This window comes from Zonotrichia albicollis, chromosome 5 (genome assembly GCF_047830755.1).
Source record: "Zonotrichia albicollis isolate bZonAlb1 chromosome 5, bZonAlb1.hap1, whole genome shotgun sequence".
In the NCBI taxonomy this organism is placed as follows: Eukaryota; Metazoa; Chordata; class Aves; order Passeriformes; family Passerellidae; genus Zonotrichia; species Zonotrichia albicollis.
Window position 1 is genome coordinate 37890848 of NC_133823.1, and position 19208 is coordinate 37910055.

The 19208-nt window shown below is 38.1% G+C and overlaps 1 protein-coding gene across 1 annotated transcript in view; it reads right to left on the bottom strand.

Annotated features, from left to right (window-relative positions):
- Positions 1–40: 40 nt before the first annotated feature.
- Positions 41–19208, bottom strand: part of ACSL1 (acyl-CoA synthetase long chain family member 1) — a 38046-nt gene continuing 18878 nt past the window's right edge. The window contains exons 6-21 of the mRNA XM_074541382.1: positions 17340–17439; positions 16994–17172; positions 14252–14284; positions 14032–14083; positions 13185–13258; positions 12374–12451; positions 9998–10132; positions 8285–8419; positions 7470–7565; positions 6351–6423; positions 5605–5693; positions 3183–3299; positions 2680–2823; positions 2057–2158; positions 1882–1953; positions 41–1684 (exon numbers count right to left, since the gene is read on the bottom strand). Of these exons, the coding sequence (XP_074397483.1) occupies positions 1544–1684; positions 1882–1953; positions 2057–2158; positions 2680–2823; positions 3183–3299; positions 5605–5693; positions 6351–6423; positions 7470–7565; positions 8285–8419; positions 9998–10132; positions 12374–12451; positions 13185–13258; positions 14032–14083; positions 14252–14284; positions 16994–17172; positions 17340–17439 (1620 nt within the window). The 3' untranslated portion in view covers positions 41–1543. The remainder of the gene's footprint in view (positions 1685–1881; positions 1954–2056; positions 2159–2679; positions 2824–3182; positions 3300–5604; positions 5694–6350; positions 6424–7469; positions 7566–8284; positions 8420–9997; positions 10133–12373; positions 12452–13184; positions 13259–14031; positions 14084–14251; positions 14285–16993; positions 17173–17339; positions 17440–19208) is intronic.

Below are 19208 nucleotides of genomic sequence, written 5' to 3' on the forward strand. Positions count from 1 at the left end.
TCAGCAGCATTTTTCCTTGATAAATAAACGCATCACAGCATTGAAATGCAGAAATATTTATTTTGGTTTCCTTCATTGGTTTTGAAAATTGTTTTGGTTTTATAAAACATAGAAATAGCCAACACTAAGCAAACATTTGAATTTCAATGTAAAACTACTGCTCTAACAGTTGACTTGGATTTGTGTACCTGAATTGTATACACATACGAAATTATGCTACAGAGTAGTGCATTACAATCACACACAAATCTTAGTGCAAACCTTGTTGTGCTTGTATTTTACATATATCCATGTTTTCAAAAAACAGCAATGAATGTTAATGCAAAACCAACTCTGTTAAGGATAGCAAAAGACTTATGCTGGAATAAGGCTTATTTCTGCTGATTTTTCAAACAAAAGGTAATAACTAGTTTTTATTTTGCAATTTATCTGGGAATTAGGTTTTTATCCCTGAACAAATACCTATCCTGGGCCAACACACAGTTCTGTTGGCATGTATAAATCATTCCAATTGCTGCAAAGCATCAGGCAAAAACATTCTACCTGACCTATTTTACTATTCAGTGAAGGGTACTCAGTGGCTCATACATAAAGCACAGGAAACAGGTTATGTCAGAAGTCTTCCACTTCGAGAGGGCCTGGCACATTTTTTATAAAAACACATTTTAAATACAAGTTCATTACAGGGCATCAAGTGTCTGGTACAGGTGCAATGCTTACCCTGACTGTTAGCATAGCCCAGCCTTCTGATTCGGTTTTTAGGTCTCTAGTGTTCTTGCCAGAGTTGGGATCTGCTCATTTGCAGGGCTGGCACCACTCCAGAACCATGCTAATGCAGCAGAGGCTACACTTGCTGAAAGAACTGCATCCACACAGTGCAGAACCACCATATGCAGACTCTGAGGAACTTCTATTCATCAATCTTCTTTGTGTGGAGTGCTGACTTCTACCTTACAGAGGTATATCCCATAACTCCATAACTGGCTGCAGATGTAGAGGGGAGATACAGCTCAGATGCCTTGCCCCAGTTAACATTGGGACTAACAAAAGATGTGATACCAGCCATGCAAACTGTAAGGGTTTGGGCTTTTTGGTGGTGGGGTGGGTGGGGTGGTTTTGAACAGCTTAAGTAATTTTTCTGAGAATGCAGGATACTTAGAGGCATTTTCAAAGCTGCCAAATCCTTTGTGGAATTGACAACTGCAAAACACACTGCAGACAGCAAACATGCTGGCAATAAAACCTTAGCTCCTTGGTGAAGGTGAGTCCCATTTTTGACCAAGGAAATATTAAATAACTTACATATAGTTACCATTTACAGTTAAGGCTCTTTTTGGAAATTGTAGGTCACCATAAAAACAGTATGCAACACAACTTGACAGTAAGGCAGTGTTCCATTTCTTCAATGTTCCTATGGCAAGTACCCATTTTTGTACAAGTTAATGATTGCACAGTTTCCTTCCCTATTTTTGCTGTAGTCAAAATACAGATACAAAGGCCAACAGTAGACAGACATGTGCCATTTTTCTCATTCCACTTGCAGTTACATTTTGGCATTAGCATAGAGTTCATCTATCTGTGACTGGAAGTATTTTCGCAGTTCTGGTCTCTTCGCCTTCAGTGTTGGTGTCAACAGGCCATTTTCAATAGAAAACATTTCAGTGTGCAGGACAATGTCTTTCACCTGGAAAATAAAAAGTTACTAGCCAAGCTGTATTCCTTGAAATAGATAAGACTATTACAAACTTGCCCAGACATCTTACCAAAGCTCATCACTTGAAAAGCTTTCCAGACAAATTAAAAGCAGTGTTTGGAGAATCAGATTATATTGGTGTTGACAAGTTTAAAAAATTAGGCATTTGGTTCTCACAAGCATCATACCTGTTCAAATGACTTCAAACCAGATTCTTTCCCAATTCTCACCATGTCCTCCAGAATAAATTTTTTTACATCCTGTGGATACAGAAATATGTTATATAGCTTCATGCTTCCATAAGCAGCAACTTGAAAAAGCTGATGCAGAACATTTAACAGTTCAGCTAGACATGCCCCTTACCTTGTTTCTGCATAGCTCTTGATAGGAGCCTTCACATCCCCTTTTCTTGGCCCAGCTGTTCAGAGTATCAGGATCAGGTACCACAACACCTACTAAGAAGGCCTGGAAAAAAAAGAGAAAAGCTTGACAAAAATTCCTAGGTCAACACTTCAGTTCCTACACATTTCATTGGGGAGCATTTCTGATCCTGCTGTAAAGTCAACAGCTTTCTCTGATACCTACCTAAACACAGCAAGAGCAGTTCAGTTCAGCTGAACTGAAAGAATTAAGATCCACATTTTTCTTCACATTTGAAAACCCCCAAGATATCCAGGTTCTTTCTTGGTATGCATGGGTTTTTCTGTTTTGTTTTTTGGGTTTTTCCCACTGCACACTGTTAGCAATTTATATACAGTCATTAATATGCAAATTAGTTTAGTTCCACTACCTGGTGTGAAAGTAAATCCAGAAACATGCTATGTAACTGCTGGAATCCAATCAGAACCAAAATGCATAATGATAATAGTTTACAATAAAAATTTAAATTTCAGTCCCAAAATTTGGGGTGAGGGGAAGGAAGAAAGGAAAACTTTCCTGCAGTCTTCCTTTGCATTAACTTTTAAAATTACCTGAAAAATGCTTACCTGCAAGCTCTCTCCATGGACAAACACCTGTGCAACAGCTTCACATCTCAGATACACATTCTCTATTTTCTCTGGTGCTATGTACTCTCCCTGGGCTAGTTTAAATATGTGTTTTTTCCGGTCAATGATCTTCAACGTACCATTCTGTTGGCAGAAATAACTTTTACTCAGAGGAGGCACTTCAGGTGAAAAACCAATCTACACACCATAGGCATGCCACACTGGCACAATGAAACTGTGTTAAAATCAGAGAATAGTCAAACTAGTGTTAGAAGAAAATAGGTTATGTATCCATCTAATCTAAAGTGGGGAAAGCCTCAGCACTAGCACTGTCAATACTTTTTTAGGCCCAGGCATACAGATTCAGCTACAACAGTGATTATCCACAAATTCTTGTCTTTCACCTAACTAATTCTGTTCAATAGCAAATGTTTTCTAATATATTTATTAAATTTCTGCCAGTTACTATGAAAGTATTATTGCAGCTATGTAAGTTAACTTACTGGTAGCCACTTGCCAATATCTCCTGTGTGAAGCCAGCCATCTTGGTCCAGAGCCTCTGCTGTTTTTTCCGGATCTTTTAAATAGCCACGAAACACATTTACCCCTTTAATGCACACCTGAAAAGAGCAATTTGTTAATATGTGCCACAATGAAGGAAAGTTAGCAATCACTACTATAAAAAAATTCATCCTTCAATGATTCTTAATGCCCTTTAAAAAGGCAAGAGGAAATTTGTGTTTGTACAGGAATTTCTACTCATGGTTTTTGGAGATCTAATGTTTTCCATTGGTATGAAATTGAGTAAGAAGCAATTGGAAGGATCTGATCTCTTCCAATCTAGCAGTAGTCTTCCTACCCACTATTTGAATAATTTGAATCTATCAGAAGAAATTTGGTTTTATTTACGTGAAAAAATTCTGCTGCATCCAGAAATACAATCTCTCAGCCTGGCAACATTTTCATTTCAGCTTTGGTAAACAGCAGGGGCATTGTGCTAAAACTAATGGAGAACAAACCAGTTGGGTATCAAGCAAATGACATTTGTTGCCCAAAAATTAGGCTAGAAGGAATTACTAATGTGGCACAGCAATCAATTTTTGAAAAACGTTCAGTGCCTACCCAGTATGTTGGTGAGCTAAAATACAATGAACATGAGATGTTGTCAATAGGAGGGAGATCAGAGTATTAGTGAGGGTTCTCATGACCTTATGGAGACAGTAACAAACTTGGGACCAAAGTAAAGTAATATTTGCAAAGCAACTAACTTCTGTTCTAAAATAGACCTTATCTGGAAGGATACAAATAAAGAGGACTCTACATGTCCCAGTCAAGTCAAAGACTGAATAATCAAATGTTAATTTTTCACAGCCCCTGAGATCACAGCAGGTCACAGCTTTTCCCAGTAGACAGCCAACCATTTATCTGTATCCTGTTAGCTGGCACTGAAACCTCTTCTGCATATGCTCATATATAATTCTATTCACATATTTATTCTTCTTGACTGGCAAAAGTGAAAATCAAGGCTGACAGAGCAGAAAATATTGCAAGCTTACTCTCAGAGAAGGGGACTAGAAATATTTAACCCAGATAAAAACCAGAAAATAAGGAAGAATATTTCTTTTAGGCAAATGCATAAGGAGTGCCAATTCAAAAGCAATGGGCTTTGAGTTCTGTGAAGCAAGGTACAATACTTTTTTGTTATATGTAGAATAGTTTATACTGAGGAAATTAGGCCTGAAAGACTAAGAGGGCAGCTGATACATTAAGGAGCTACCATTTTTATTCAAGTCCAAGTAATTCCTAATGCAGCATATTTTCACATTAAGTGAAAGCAAAACACTTTTAGGAGATTTTAAAAAACTACTTAATTATTTATCATTATAAGAATTTATACTCAGTTCCTCTAGCAAACCAATCTCTAAGAACATACTGAAAGGGAAACAAAACCTGTTGAAGACCAAATATGGAGTCATATGCAAGATAGAAGACTTTTGACATTGTTCTTCACTTGCAAGCAGTTTCCCACCACAAAGACCAACAAAATCCTTGAGTATTTCTGAGAGTTAAAGCTCAATGATTTGTTTCTAGTCTCATACGAATCACAACCAAAACATAATTATAAATCCTTTATAGCCACAGATCAGTTACTTGCTTAAGCTACTTTTAATTTCTCACTCCCCCAGTTGCCTCCACATGAAAAACACCACAGTTAATCTGCTTTCAAAGCTTGGGGAAAATAAATTATTATATGAACATCTCTTCAAAGTAGATACAAAGTTAAATCTATATACACTTAATTTTGAAAAAATATTTTAGAAGACAGCATATAGCATCACATGTAAAGCTGAGTCCTCAAAATGCAATTGTAAAACGTACGTGTTCCATTTGTGCAGATTGCATAAAAAAGTTCAGAAAAATGTGCAGGCAGGCATCACAAATCACCAGCAACCTTCATGGCACTTGATGTCCATTTCTCAGAAGTTCCCAGCCACTTTAAGTGACCTCATCTCACACATGACAAGCTGGGTAAGTGGCTGTATGCACCAGCTGCTCTCTGGCCCTTGGCAGCAGGGTGGGAGGGAAGCCCTCTGCCAGCATTCTGCTGAAGGGCAGCTGCACCATGAAGTGGCCACACTTCCCAGCTATTCCACAGCTGGAAGATGTTGCCTTGTCAAACAGCCTTATGTATGGTCATAAAACCATCTGTTAACCTGTGGGATAACATTGCTAAGTAAGCTCTTTTCCCTCCCCCCATTTACATTTCCTGATTTGTTTCTGTGAGTCATTGATAAGTATGGCATGCAGGCATCTTAGATTTCATATAGCAGGCCATGTTTAGCACTTTTACTAAACTCAGTTATTTCAGGAACAAAAAAAAAATTCAAAAATTCCCAAGAGGCTCATATTGCCTTTCTTACTTACCTCACCCTCTCCTTTGGCAGCCAAGTAATTCATTTCTTGTACATCAACAAGCTTGATGATATTGCATGCCATTGGTGCTCCAACATGACCTATTAAATACAGGAACACTTCAATAGCCTGATGCTTTTTAGTCAGATTCTGAAAAAAATAAGCTGCTTACACACTGAAGAAAGATGGAAAACTGATTTCTGGTAGCTTAAATTTGCCAGGACTGCGACATTAAATTCTCAGATAGCCCTAAGAATGTTACAAGCTGAACCATGTATTCAAGCTTGCTTTTTCTTATAATCAGGATCCTCACTCTACAGACATATTTAAGTAGCAGAAGTCCCATACAGTTTCCATTAGCAATATTATATCAGTTAGGGAGCTAGAGATGTAACAGCTCAGGGAAGTGCACACACTTGATTCCAAACACCAAAAAGTGCCATTTGTATTTCCACAAGTACCATTATACACAGAAGATTTGTGCTTGATAGAAACTACAAGGGTTAATACTGTGACCTCCCTTTCCTAAAGCTACTTCAGTTTACAAGAACAAATCCTATTAGAAGTTTGAATTACTGAACATTCATAGCTATTTAGGGTAGAAATGTCAAGCGATCTCTTCAATTACTTTTATTTCACTTGAAGAAAACCAATCTTATCACTCATGATAGGTGAAGAATAAATAAAGTGATCAGGGACCTCTAAAAATTTCACTAATTCTAAAATCTAACAGACAGGTAGACAGCTGAACATCATACCTGCAGTCCAGTCACCAGGCAATGACAGGGAGCATCCAGCTGTGCATTCAGTCTGTCCATAACCTTCATAGAACTAGAAGGTGCAATCAAAATATAATCCAAAGACTATTACTTTTCAACACAGTTTCTTCATTAAAATGCAATTAATATATGTTTATTTTCTTCTATTTGTTTAAATTTGAGTGTACCAAAACCCTCAGCACCCCTGAAATATTAGTTTTATCACAATACGGTTTTAAGTGCTAATATTCCACCTTCAGTTCCAATATATACTCCAAAGATTCACACAGCATGTGACACCTGTGTAGACTAAAAGAGAAAACAGCAGAAGAAGCAAGAAAGAAGTGAAGAACCATAGCACTGGCAGTGACTTCATTCACATAATTTAAAAATAGGCTTGTCTGAGACAGCCAGAAATGGAATCCCTATGCCCCATGACAGTTCTGTGATTGCTATACACATGACAGGCTTCCCTTTTCTATGCAAAATGCATTGTTACACCAGCACACCACTGAAAAACTTCAGGAAATTATGGAAGCCTGACATTTTAGATGATTTTGCTTTCTATTCTTGAAATTTAATTTTAATTGGATTTATTTAATTTCAACACATTTGTTCTATTTTATGCCATTGCTGTTGAATTTTACCTCCTGAAGCTTATACATTGAAGAGGCTCTGAAGATAAATGCAACATGTGCAATTTGATTCACCTCATGTTCAAAACAGCAACACTACAATATTACCACACTGATTATTAGATTTTCTACAGTAGTTAAAAATATTTCTGTAAACAAGGCAAACTCCAGAAAATTAAATAAAGTAGGTAATTTATTACTTACTGCAGCCCACAAAAAAAGTCTTCCCTAAGACAGGTCAGCTGGTTATTTCAGTTAAAAGACTTTGGGATGAATACAGAAATTTCAGGGGACTGAGAGAAACTCAGGAAAAGAGCATGCACTTGTATCATCTCCAAGAATACTAGAAAGAGTTATCCATATAATCAGACTGCTAGAAAAGCTCTAACAAGGGAGCTCTCTAAGGGAGAGTAGAGATGTTAAACACTCCAGGAGCCAGGTGTTAAAATATTCAGGGTTTGGGACTCAAGGCCAGGCAACTCACCTGACAACCAAGAGCTGCTCTCAAGAAGGTCAGTACACTTGCAGACACAGGTGCTGCTCCTGTGACCATCAGCTTTACTCTTCCTCCCAAACTTGCCTACAACAGACACAAGATACTGTGAACACCAAAAGCATTTTAGAAATATTTCCAGAGTCATCTTCTATGACACCCTTGGCCACTGTTGACCTACAGTGCCACCCACAAATGGTAGAGAGTAAAAGTGTAGTCTGCTATGGCAAGCTGTTTTTCTGGCAGTGTTTCTAGTCTCATTATTGGCTGGAAGATACAGAATCTCAGTCTCTGTACATGGTGTCACCGCAATGCAGACTCTGCAAAAAGGAGCTTAAGCCATGGCCTTACAGTGATGGCTTTATATTTAACTGCCTTGTGTCAGTTTCTCATACACCCTGAATGCTACAAAGAGCAGCAACATAGGCACGTTGTACTGCCAAGGTTAAGGCCATATCAAGTGAGTGTCAGATATAACAGCAGGCATGACAAACAGGGAGAAGACAGTGGGAGTTCCAGGTGGCACTGTATCATACTAAGCATTCTTCCTTCAGAAGGGCAATGTTTGCTTTCAAAGCAGTAAGAGAGAAGCACCAGACTGCTTCAGAGTGACTTCCTTAATACAGTTAGCTGATGCTACAACAACTAAGGGAATTGAAAAAATGAGGTTGAAAATAGAAAGCCAGCTCTGATTTTTACTCTGAGTAGCCAGGTAGCCTAACTTAGTGAAAAAGCCATACCAAATTATAAGTATTGGTATGAAATCCAACAATTGCAAAGTTTAACTCAGAGGCTTTCAAGCATACCTGTATTTTACGGAAGATGACTTTATCCCAGAAACTGTTATTTCTAACTATGCCACTTCTGAGTTCTGCTTCTTTCCTCTTGGAAGCAAAGTCCAACAGCCACCTCTTTACTGAAGAATCTGCCTGCCCAAAAATCTATTAAGAAAGATGAACTGTGGTTAGAATTCTCATAGATTACCATTCCCTTTTTCTTACGTATGCATGCATAGAGACTCTTAACAGTGAAAACCAAATAAATGAAAACAACCTTTATTGATAGGCATCTTAATTGTAGTAAGAAATATTTGTGAATTTTTATTTTGACCTCAGTTCAAGAGTTGAAACCAGCACTTAATTCTTGATATCCATCAAACTGTGTGATGTTGTTTCAATGCATAATTTCTTCATTAACATGTATGAATGAAAATGGATGGTTTACTTCTCTTTTCTAGTATCATCAAAATCCAAATTGAGCATAATCCTCAGCATTTTCTGAAAAGAATCCTGCCATAATACATAATGCAAAACATGGTGTTGTGAGGAGATGCAGGTCACTTCAAAAATACCAAATGGAGATCTGTCTTGCATATACAAATTTGCCCTTTAGATCACTTTTCAAAGTCTCCTTCTAGTTGTTCTTAGGAAGGCAGAGAGCAGGCTCAACAGCAAGCCAAACATTAGCACATTCATTTGGAAACAGGAAGACTCAGCATTATGACTGAAAGCATGCAGACTGCAGCATTATGTCCCCCTGCTATGCCAAGTCCCCAGCCTGCTGGCTTCACATGCTAGGTCACTGCAGGGGTGGGTGAGGTGGAAGCCTCAGACTAAAGAAGCAAGAGGAAATCATGAGAACAAAGTCCCAAGCTTTGACTGTGCTTCTCAAATTCCAGTAGAGAATGTGTGAGCAGAATAAGGAGCTACATTTTAAGTACTAAAAGCTAGTCTCAGGTTTTCTTCCCCTCCAAATGGATTCCAAAGCCAAACAGCACCTTGTGTTACTTGGTGTTTCTCTAGCCTCATGATCAGAGAAATTTCCTGGCTAAGACAGCATAGACAGCTCTGCCATTTCTTTAGCAGTCATAGGATTTATTATATCCTTGAGCTCCCCTAAAAGGGAGGCTGTACCCTAAAAGGAGTCAGTCACCCATATGCAAAAGGCCAGTTAAAATCTGAAGCTCAGGAAAGATTCTACTTTCAAATTCCCATCTCTGTTAACTGTGAGCAGGCACGCAGCACACACAGGAGAGTGAGGCTACAGACACCTCCCCAGCACTCCCAACTGGCTGGTTTACAGTTCTCCCAGCTAGAACACACTCTGGCTGCCATGTAGGAAATTTGTCTGTGTCCAGCAAACACAGGCAAACACCTGACCTTGCTTTGCAAATTCCACTCCATGAGTCAGATGCTAAAAGTGTGGCATGCAGATGCCAAGCCTCATTTTCGTGTTGTAGACTAGACTTAAATAACTTGCTCAGAGCAAACACTACGTCATGAATCAAGATAGAGAGAATCAAGTCCCCTAGTCAGACTTTTCAACACTAGTATTTGCTGCCTGAAAGTGTTTTAATGCAACAAGTACTATTCCCTGCATTTTCAGCTCTCTTTTAGAAAGAGATGCACACATTTGTTAGCATGCCAATTTAATATCCCAGACACAGCAGTTACTCTTACTCTGGCAGCAGAAACTTTAAGGAGTCTTTTAAAAGCCTGCACTCATGCCTGTAGACTTACCTTGTCAAACATTCTGTTCAACAGTCTTGGTACTACAGGAAATACAGTTGGCTGCAGTGTTTTTAGGTCATCCATGAGTAGTCTGATATCCCCTTGAAAGAATCCTATCCGGGCTCCATGGCACAGCACCACACACTGTTAGAAAAAAGTAAACACTGAACACACAGGAGGTACAATGTGTTCCAGCTCTGTGTGTAGGACAGTCCTATGCAGTGTGGATTGACCTTAAACCCTCTCAACTTCTGGACTAGTTTTGTAGCATTCTCACACTGAGACAGCACTAGAAAGATCAAGTAGCAAGACACATCTGGTGTACACAAACCACATTTCCAAGCTTAGCACAAAAGCCTCTAACCAAAAAGGGCAGTTGGTCAAGTGACTCAAGAGCTAGCAAAAGACTGAAAAGGAGAACTTCTCCATTTGAAATAATTAGCAAGCTTATTTAAAAATATTAGACTTGTTTGTCCCCTGCTTTATACCTAGAAATTCTGCATTTATAGTCCACACATGCTATTTTACTAGGCCAGTGAGGATTTCTGCGTTCTTGCTACTTCATTTCCAATCCTTGCACTCTGGTTTTCCTTCTCATTTCACAGGACTGATGTGAGCAGAGGACTTGTTCTTGATCAAGATGCTCTTCAGAAGATTCTAGCAGAGCCAGAGTTTTTTCTGTATCACTTCAGACCCACATAAAGGTAGGCAGACTAAATCCTGTTGTGTTTGACATTTTGTGTCTAGAAACCAGAAGACTAGGAGTTTCACCACCTACTTTACACACCTCATTTTATTTTCCTACTTTTTCAGTGTTTAACATCTCTCCTCTCCCTTGTGTTTATACCTATCTGCTTTTCCTTCATTCCCTACTATCCATCCTCTTATTTACTGAATGAGACACGCTGAAGTGTCACTTTCCCCCTCTACCTATATTTTACCACCATCTGCTAAAAGCAGCAAACATCAGTCTTTATGGACTGAGCAGCAACTTGCCTTTACTAAGCAGGAACAGTAAAATTGTCAAGCCAAGTTCATTTACCCTCTAACTTGCACATGATGCCAAAACCAAGGAAAAGTCAACTTTAAAACAGGACTGTACAGACTGGTTCTCACAGAGAACCAAACAGCAAGAATTCTTTTCTACTTTCTACCAATAATGTCTTGGTTAATATAGCTATGCCACCTATTTTGTACAGGCAGAGGAATACTGCAATCCAAATACTCTTTTAATTTTTTCTTTTAAAATGAAAGTTCCCATCCTGTTTCTACTGCCTAATCAAGAGCAGAGCTGTTTGTATGTTCTGGTGCAAGACAGGGGAGTAGAACAGACATGGAGGTATAACTGATATCAAGGTGACCAGGAAGAAAAAGTGATGAATGCCCAAGAGCACCTGTAGACCTCAATTGTGTACTATTCCAAATCTTTGTGGCATATATATACACACACAGACACACATATATATATGCACACATATGAATATACACATTTTTGCTTATATTTGTATACACACAGACTTTCTACAAAAAACTTAGGATTCCTAATGGAAGTCATACAACAATTTCTGGCTTCATATGCGTTTTTCATGCTTGCATGGATGCTCCCTCTATGAAACTTCAACATATGTATTTGCAATCTCACCTGAGGAAGAGGGGTTAATTCAACTTCAGTAAGTGCAGTAATTAATACATAAATTTCTTACATCCTGTAGAGGCACAATTGCAGGAATTGCATCCATTCAATAATGAATAGCACCCAAAATGGGCCCAGAGGTCTTCAAGACCGCCAGCATTAAGACAACTGCAGCCATTTCATTCTCAAAAATTAGGCTTCAGATTTTGCTACATGGTAAAACAAGTGATCCAAGAGAACCTCAAAGTTTGTCATTGACATGGCCTTAAAAGCCACTTCCATTTCCCAGAAGAAAATTATCCTGAAACAAAATTCCTTCCTCTTTACTGAAATTTCTTGGAAGCAATGGTGAATTTAACTTAAAATTAGTTTTGTGTAAGCAAACAGAATGCCTCCTTATAAAATAAATTTTTGAAGTTTGCATAATAAAGAATGGCATGGATTTTTAATAATGCATTAATTACACTGGAGGGAATTTCTAGGCAGTGTACATGTGCTAAGGGATTGCCTCATGTTCTAGTAAACCAGTTTCTAATTAACCCTAGCTCTAAGGTTAATGTTTATATTCTGGCACAAAAACCAATTGCCTAGAGCTCATCATGTACTGTTTATGGGACACTGCTTTCCTGAACCTTATTTCAAGCTTTCACACACATTTACAAGAGTCAAGAAGGAAGAGTATATTTCACCTGGATGCATTCTGTAAGAGAAGTAAGCTTCTCAGTAATTTAGTACAACAAACATATGCTTACCTCAACAACTCTCTCAAACATATGAGCCAGGGGCAGGAATGATATCAGCACATCATCAGAAGAAGGTATAAATGATTTCTGGAAGTGTTAGCAAAAGTTTAATTCTCATTGAGTCTATTTAGCCTAAGTTAAACACAACAGTAAAATCTAGCATCTAAACTCTAGAATACAGCCCCTACTTTGGTTTTGCTTGTAATGAAGCACTACAGCAATGACTTTCTAGCGTGAATAAAGACACACAGCAGAAAAAATAATCTTTTAGAGTTGAGTAGAGTGATCAGATTATTACAACTTATCATTCATAGAATTCTGAGAAGAAATAAATTATGATATAAACCACAGAGTTCCACTACATATATTAAGAGAGTAGGGGAACAATAGAGATTAAAATAGCATTGGTTTGAAAAAATATACTTTCATCTAAGATTAAGAAGTTTGATTACCTTATTTACCCCAAAGTCAATATCAAAAATACCTTACATGAGCTAATTGTGAGACCAGTTGCTTAATTCAGAAACAGTACTCCTTGCACTAATGAGAAACATTGTAAGCCCATGGCAGAATGTAATCTACATTCACATCAGGATCATTGTATCACTTTGGTTACTGCAGAACAGATTGGAAATCTGTTGGGTTCTTGACCCTGGCAGAATAGCCAATACACATTGACTTCTGACTAGTGGACACAGAGTGCTGTCAAGTAACATTTTTACTTGGATCTTAAGACCAAAGTTAGAGATTTCAATGTTTGTTTTCCTCATGAGATTATTTCCCTTCAAGCAAGTTCACAATGTTTATATTTTCAGGTTACCTCTGTAGATTTCATAAAAGCTGAAGCATTGCTGACAATGTTTTGATGAGTGAGCATAGCTCCTTTAGGGTTTCCTAAGGAAGAAGGACATCAGGATTCAACAGTGAAATTCAGATCCTTGAAGTCAAGGTAGCAGTGGCAAAACTAATGTGATAGCATTCTTTGATACTAATGCATTTCTTTGTGTATCAAATAAACAAAACACTGTCAAGAACAGCTGGCAGCAGTTAAGTAATCAGTTTATGATGAAGTCTTATAACTTTTTAAGGAGCCCAAAACTTTAAGAAATCATCATATTTTTTGATATGTGTCTCACTCAAAATTCAACTCTTCTGTGAAGATGCAGCTATCAAATCCAGAATAATTTCTGTTCTCACATCTGTTTTAAAAATATAGCTTGCTGCTGTATTCTTTCCTTATGCTCCATGCCAGTGGGTATGAACTTCACAAATGTCAAGTGAGTGACATCTAGACAGTCTGTTTTGGTCTTACAGCAAGGTTCTTAGACCTTTGGAACAATGTTGCTGATAAAGTACAAAAAACCACTACGGATTAATTGATAGTCTGAAGTCTGATGCAGAGCCCTTATTATTATGTAAATATAAATTCATTATTTGTTTCTAAACCCAAAAACATTAACATCTACATGCCCTAATACTGCAACTCTGTATTAATAAACAGGAAAAAAAATTAAAAATCCAAGGGAACTTTACTGTAACACCTCCCCAGCTATTACTTGCCAAAAAGGTGCAGCAGCAGGTGAAATCTTGGAGGGGAAGTAGGAGGGCTTCTGAATTAATTTTGCACATGCAGAATAATAAATTCCACATAATGTACCAAGGTGTACCTGTTGTTCCACTGGTGAAACAGATGACTGCTAGATCTTCTGGCTTTGGAGGCTACAAGAGTTAAGAAAGTATTAGTATGGTTAAGACAGCAAGGGAAAATATTTCCCTGGACAAAACATCAGGGTACTAATATTATTTCTGAGCTATGGGAGATTTGCTGCTTGATCTAAAGAATGCTAAACAGCTTCACATTGTCACTTGAACCAAGTTCACACTTACCATAGGTTTTTGTCTGTGCGCTCTTCCTAGCTCCTGCAGAAAGGAGAAGAGAGAAAGTGTAGACAAACATGTAGCTTTCTTGTTTTAAATTTACCAAACATTATTAAATACCATAATACTTCATTGTTTAGACTCTCTGCTAAGGCATTTTAACTTGTATTGCAACCCAGTGCAGCAATTCCTACCCATGGCTGGAGGGTGGATGGGAACCAGATCTTTAAGGTTCGTTCCAACCAAAGCATTCTGTGATTCTCTGGTTAATGTAAGAGTAACAAAAGCTTTAAAGCACATTTCAAAAATACATAGAATAACTACCATGTTCTACAAATGAAAAAGTGATAAGTTATCTAAAACTGACAAGGCTTTTCTGGCTAATAAACAAGAAGTCACTAGGGAAGCCCAAGGTTATGATAAGACAGACAATGAATCCTATACCTCATGGAGAAGATGTGCCACCAACAATTATTGGTTAAATGAAGGAAGACTGTTTCATTGGTGGTTTGAACTCCTATACAGGAAAAACTCATCCAGAACCCTTCTTCCTCTTTAGTTATTCAGACCTGACCACTGATGTTAGGGTTCTTTAGGCAGAAGGGAAAGGATACCAAAACAATCCTTTTACCACCAAGGGTATAGCAAATAAGAGGAGACATTTGCAAGTCAATGTTTAGTATCTATGAGCTTTAAAGTTTCAAACCAAGACTTACTACTGTCATGCCTATTTAAAACTAGAAACAAAACTACCTTAAGTGCTTATGCAAGTTGAAGAGGATGATACCCTTCTTCCAAGGATACACTTAACACTTCTGTTAAGTGTATCCTTGGAAGAAGGGTATCTTTGAGGACAGACATGAGCTTCACCACTGCCTTTACATTCCAATTGCACAATAACAGCACATTCATTCCTTCGAACCCTAGAGCTCTTTAGTATCATGTACCTCTAAGATTTACCCAAGGAGGTTTAAGACAAAGGGAATGTCTGGAAAGACAGTGAACATTCCCATACCTGTAGGCTTGCCTTTTTGAAAGAGTTTATTATGCAAAGATTTACCACTATGGCAACATAGCTGTCTGCTCAAAACAGCACCTCCACTTGATGTACCACTGACAAGCTCAGTACCTCCCTACAACCCGCTTTGAGTAACATCTGGGATTTACTGAATATACAGCTGAAGTCTCCAGACACTTGTTTTGATCTCTTACAACAAAACTCCACCATCTCTTCCCATTAAAGAGCCATTTATTTACTCAGCTACAAGTAACCACATGATACACACTGGGCATCAGAAACTAAGCTGATGGCTTCTAGAGCATACACAGCAGAACAGTTCACATAACCCATACACAGCTGGGCAAGAAACTCAAGCCAGAAATCCAGAAAACAACTACTCAAAGCTAGAAATAGTCATTCTAGTCTAAGCTCCTAAACAGCTCACAGTTACCTTTCAGGAGACACACTGTCTCCAACCTCTGAAAAAAAAAAAGTGACAAAACCTTCCTGCTCACTGAGGGACTACTACAATTACTAAAGCTTGCCTCTAACTTCTTGCCAGAGATTTAAACAAAAGGCTCTTGGAACACCTATTTACTTAACACTTGATGTTTGCAATAATGAAATAAGAGCTATATACTACTACTGAACCTCACTACTTACACATACAAACATCTTTTGTAAAGGCAACTTTTACCCTCAGTTTTGTTTTTCCATAGCTGGAAGATCCAGTGGAAAGCATCTTCCTCTGTCAAAAACTGCAGTTCAGCTCAAGGAAAGTATCTCATTTTATTCTAACAACTTACAGCTGGACCACTCTTTTTCTAAGTTCAACCCAACCCTTTGGCCAGTGAACTGTAAGTCCTTTAACTCTAGCCCTACTTCATGTTTTTAGCCCTGTTTTAACCTGGCACTCTTAATGAGGCCAGTTTGTTAGTCAGTCTTTTGAAAGAAGGTGAGCTGACATTTTTGTATCTTTACCAGAAGGTGGCCCTATTAACATAGCTGTCTTAACTGCTATGAAAACGAGTTCAGTGAAATGAGGCATTTCACATTGGCTACTGACACCTGGTCAAAGCCTAGTGAGCCAAGCCTTCCTCAGAACTACATCTGAAACCAGGCTAAACCAAATTTCATAATCTCAGAGCAAACATATACCTCATGCAATTTGATCCTGGAAGAACGTTCTCCAAATGAGTGAAGTTATGAAATAAACTTGCATAAGAGATCTACGCACACAAAAACTACATGCAAAACCAAGACTTGACATCAGGTGGTTAATTAAAATGATTGCTACTTTCAAAGCCTGAAAGTTCATTCCCCTATATCACCATAACCTCATCCTATAAGAGGCTGACTGACATGTTCCTTCTCCCCCAGAAAACATCTTGTAGATTCAGTGTACAGGGAAAAGTGCCATTTTTCACAAGACCAAAACCCACACAGGCTCTCCTTGAAATAAGCATTTCTGAAATATTAGTCACAGTATATAATTATCACATTATGCTTCACATGGGCAAGCCTTAACACTGAGATCCAGTCTTCAGTCCTGGACTATGTTAACAATCTTTCGCTCCGTCATCTTGGTATATCCACTTCTATACTTTGAGCATTGTGAAACACCATTAGCAAGTTGTTCTCCTCCTATTATTTTTTATATTTTTGAGTAAACTTCAATCCAAGAGATAGTTAAGGATTTTGAAACTAATCCATGGCAAGCAAATAGGATTAAAGCAGTTAAGCATTCTTACCTCTATTTGTCTCATGCTGAAGACTTCCACACCACACTTTTTACCACGTTGCACAAGATCCACATCAAAAGAATCCATGATAACAATGGTGTTGAGTATTGGAGTTTCATTCTTTTCCACACTGGTTAGCAGAAGTCTGGCCTTGTCAGGTTTGTCACAGAAAACCAATGACAAGTCAGCTGATGAAAAAGAACTATATTATCAACATGACAAGTGCAGCTTAGACTAGATCCATATGTACTTCAGTATGTTGCAATGGAAGGCTTTTCTGAAGACGGCTACAGTTCTGCCCTCACTCAGCTCTGCCATCCTATATTCAGTTGCTGAGCTACTGAAAGTGTCCTACCTTTGTTCACAATGTATGTAATAGCTTCAGCTCCCAGTGTATCATAGAGGGGCACCACCACCATGGAGAATGCATAGCATGCCTGTTCAATGATGACCCACTGCACAAAGACAAGAGATGAAAGTCACTATGTTTTGTTTATTGTAACAGACCTCCAAGAATGATTCATTTTTAAGAATCTAACAAGGAAGATAACCAAGAATGATTCATTTTTAAGAATCTAACAAAGAAGATAACCAAGAATGATTCATTTTTAAGAATCTAACAAAGAAGATAATAGGACACAGCTCACATAGACAAGTCCTTTTAGAAAGTGGCAGTTTTTATTATTTTTTCACTTTGAATACCTACTCATTTTTTGTCTGTGGAAGGAAGAAAAAATCCCCAATAAAGAGCTCTAGGAAAGAATCCAATAAAATTCAACCCTACCCCTAAAAGTAATATTAAGTACTTTTGAAAAAAGCAGTTAATACTAACTGTCTCCTTAGTTTACCTACTAACAGAAAGACTTTGAGCAAGAGTACTGTACTTTTTATTGGGTTTATGTTATTGAGGTAGGCAAAGCTTTCAATTTCCCTTATTACCATGAATCAGTGAAGGACTCACTTATGTCATGACCCCACATTAAATTTATGTACACATTATGCACCCCTACATAATGCACATCTCATTTGATGGTTAGACATGCAAATAAAGTAAAAGTCCTTTGGAGAGTCATCCCCAGCAAGTTTCCCAGCACTTCTCAAGACTAACCATTCTTCTTTATAGGAAGACTTCTAGTAAAAAAATGCAAATACCTCCCTGCAAGCTGCAGTAAGAAGGATTTACCTGCTAACGAGTATAGTACTCAAACACAATGAATATTGCAGCCTTATGATGTGTTATCAGAGTTATGCTTTAAGCCAGCCTATTTTCATCCAAAGTATCATCAAGGTAAGACAGTAATACAATTCCTTTTTTCTGATAGTAACTCTTGGGTGTAGTTTGTAACCAACTAGCTACACCAAAATACAGAATAGCATGCAACTTCTCAAATATGAACCTCCAGACACACGAAAAGGTGAGCTGAACTAAAACATTTCTGATTTTCCCATCAAATACTGACAAAAACTCTCAGTACCTTTAGTCAGTTCCAATGACAGGAAGAAAACAGCATGCATCTTTAAAACTTACCAGAACTTACAATTCAACAAGACTTGCATTAACAAGGGTGTTTCCTTTACCCTCCCTCAGACTGTTACACTTTCCAGGGCTTTTCAGGACCTGCAGCTACCTCATCCCCTCATGATGACAAGTTTAAACATGATTCAGCTGATTATTCCATAAATTATCTAATAGAGACTATGTCAAAGTTGCCAAATCTCAGTTTTACAAACTGTTTATTAGGGGTCAGTTTCCCAAAGTACTCTGTTGATTCAGCCAGCCTTTAACACAGTGAATTTTTCTGACAGCATTCATGCAATGGGCAAGTTGTACACCTCTTGTCCAAAAAGACTTCTTATAAAACTAGTGCAATGCCAGCTAACAGGTAACTAGACTTTCATTAAGACATTACACATACTGGGAAGTCTAAGCAGGCACATTTATAATAGCCATGAAAGGGTCTGCTGAGTAGTTCTTGTTAAATGGCATACTCCAGGACATGTAAACAAGGAACAACTGGGCTGCTGTTCAGCAGCCAGAAGTTTAGAATTACTTTAATAGGGTGGGGGTTTACTACAAAGACTTCAGAAGCGGCACACAGCCATAAAAGCTTCTTGTTGCAGCCTCCAACAACTCTTGCACATCATTCCCAACAGTACAACCAGCATCTTTATTTTCTGGGCTACCAAGACACTTTTTTCCATTTTGCATCTAAAATTATGTAAT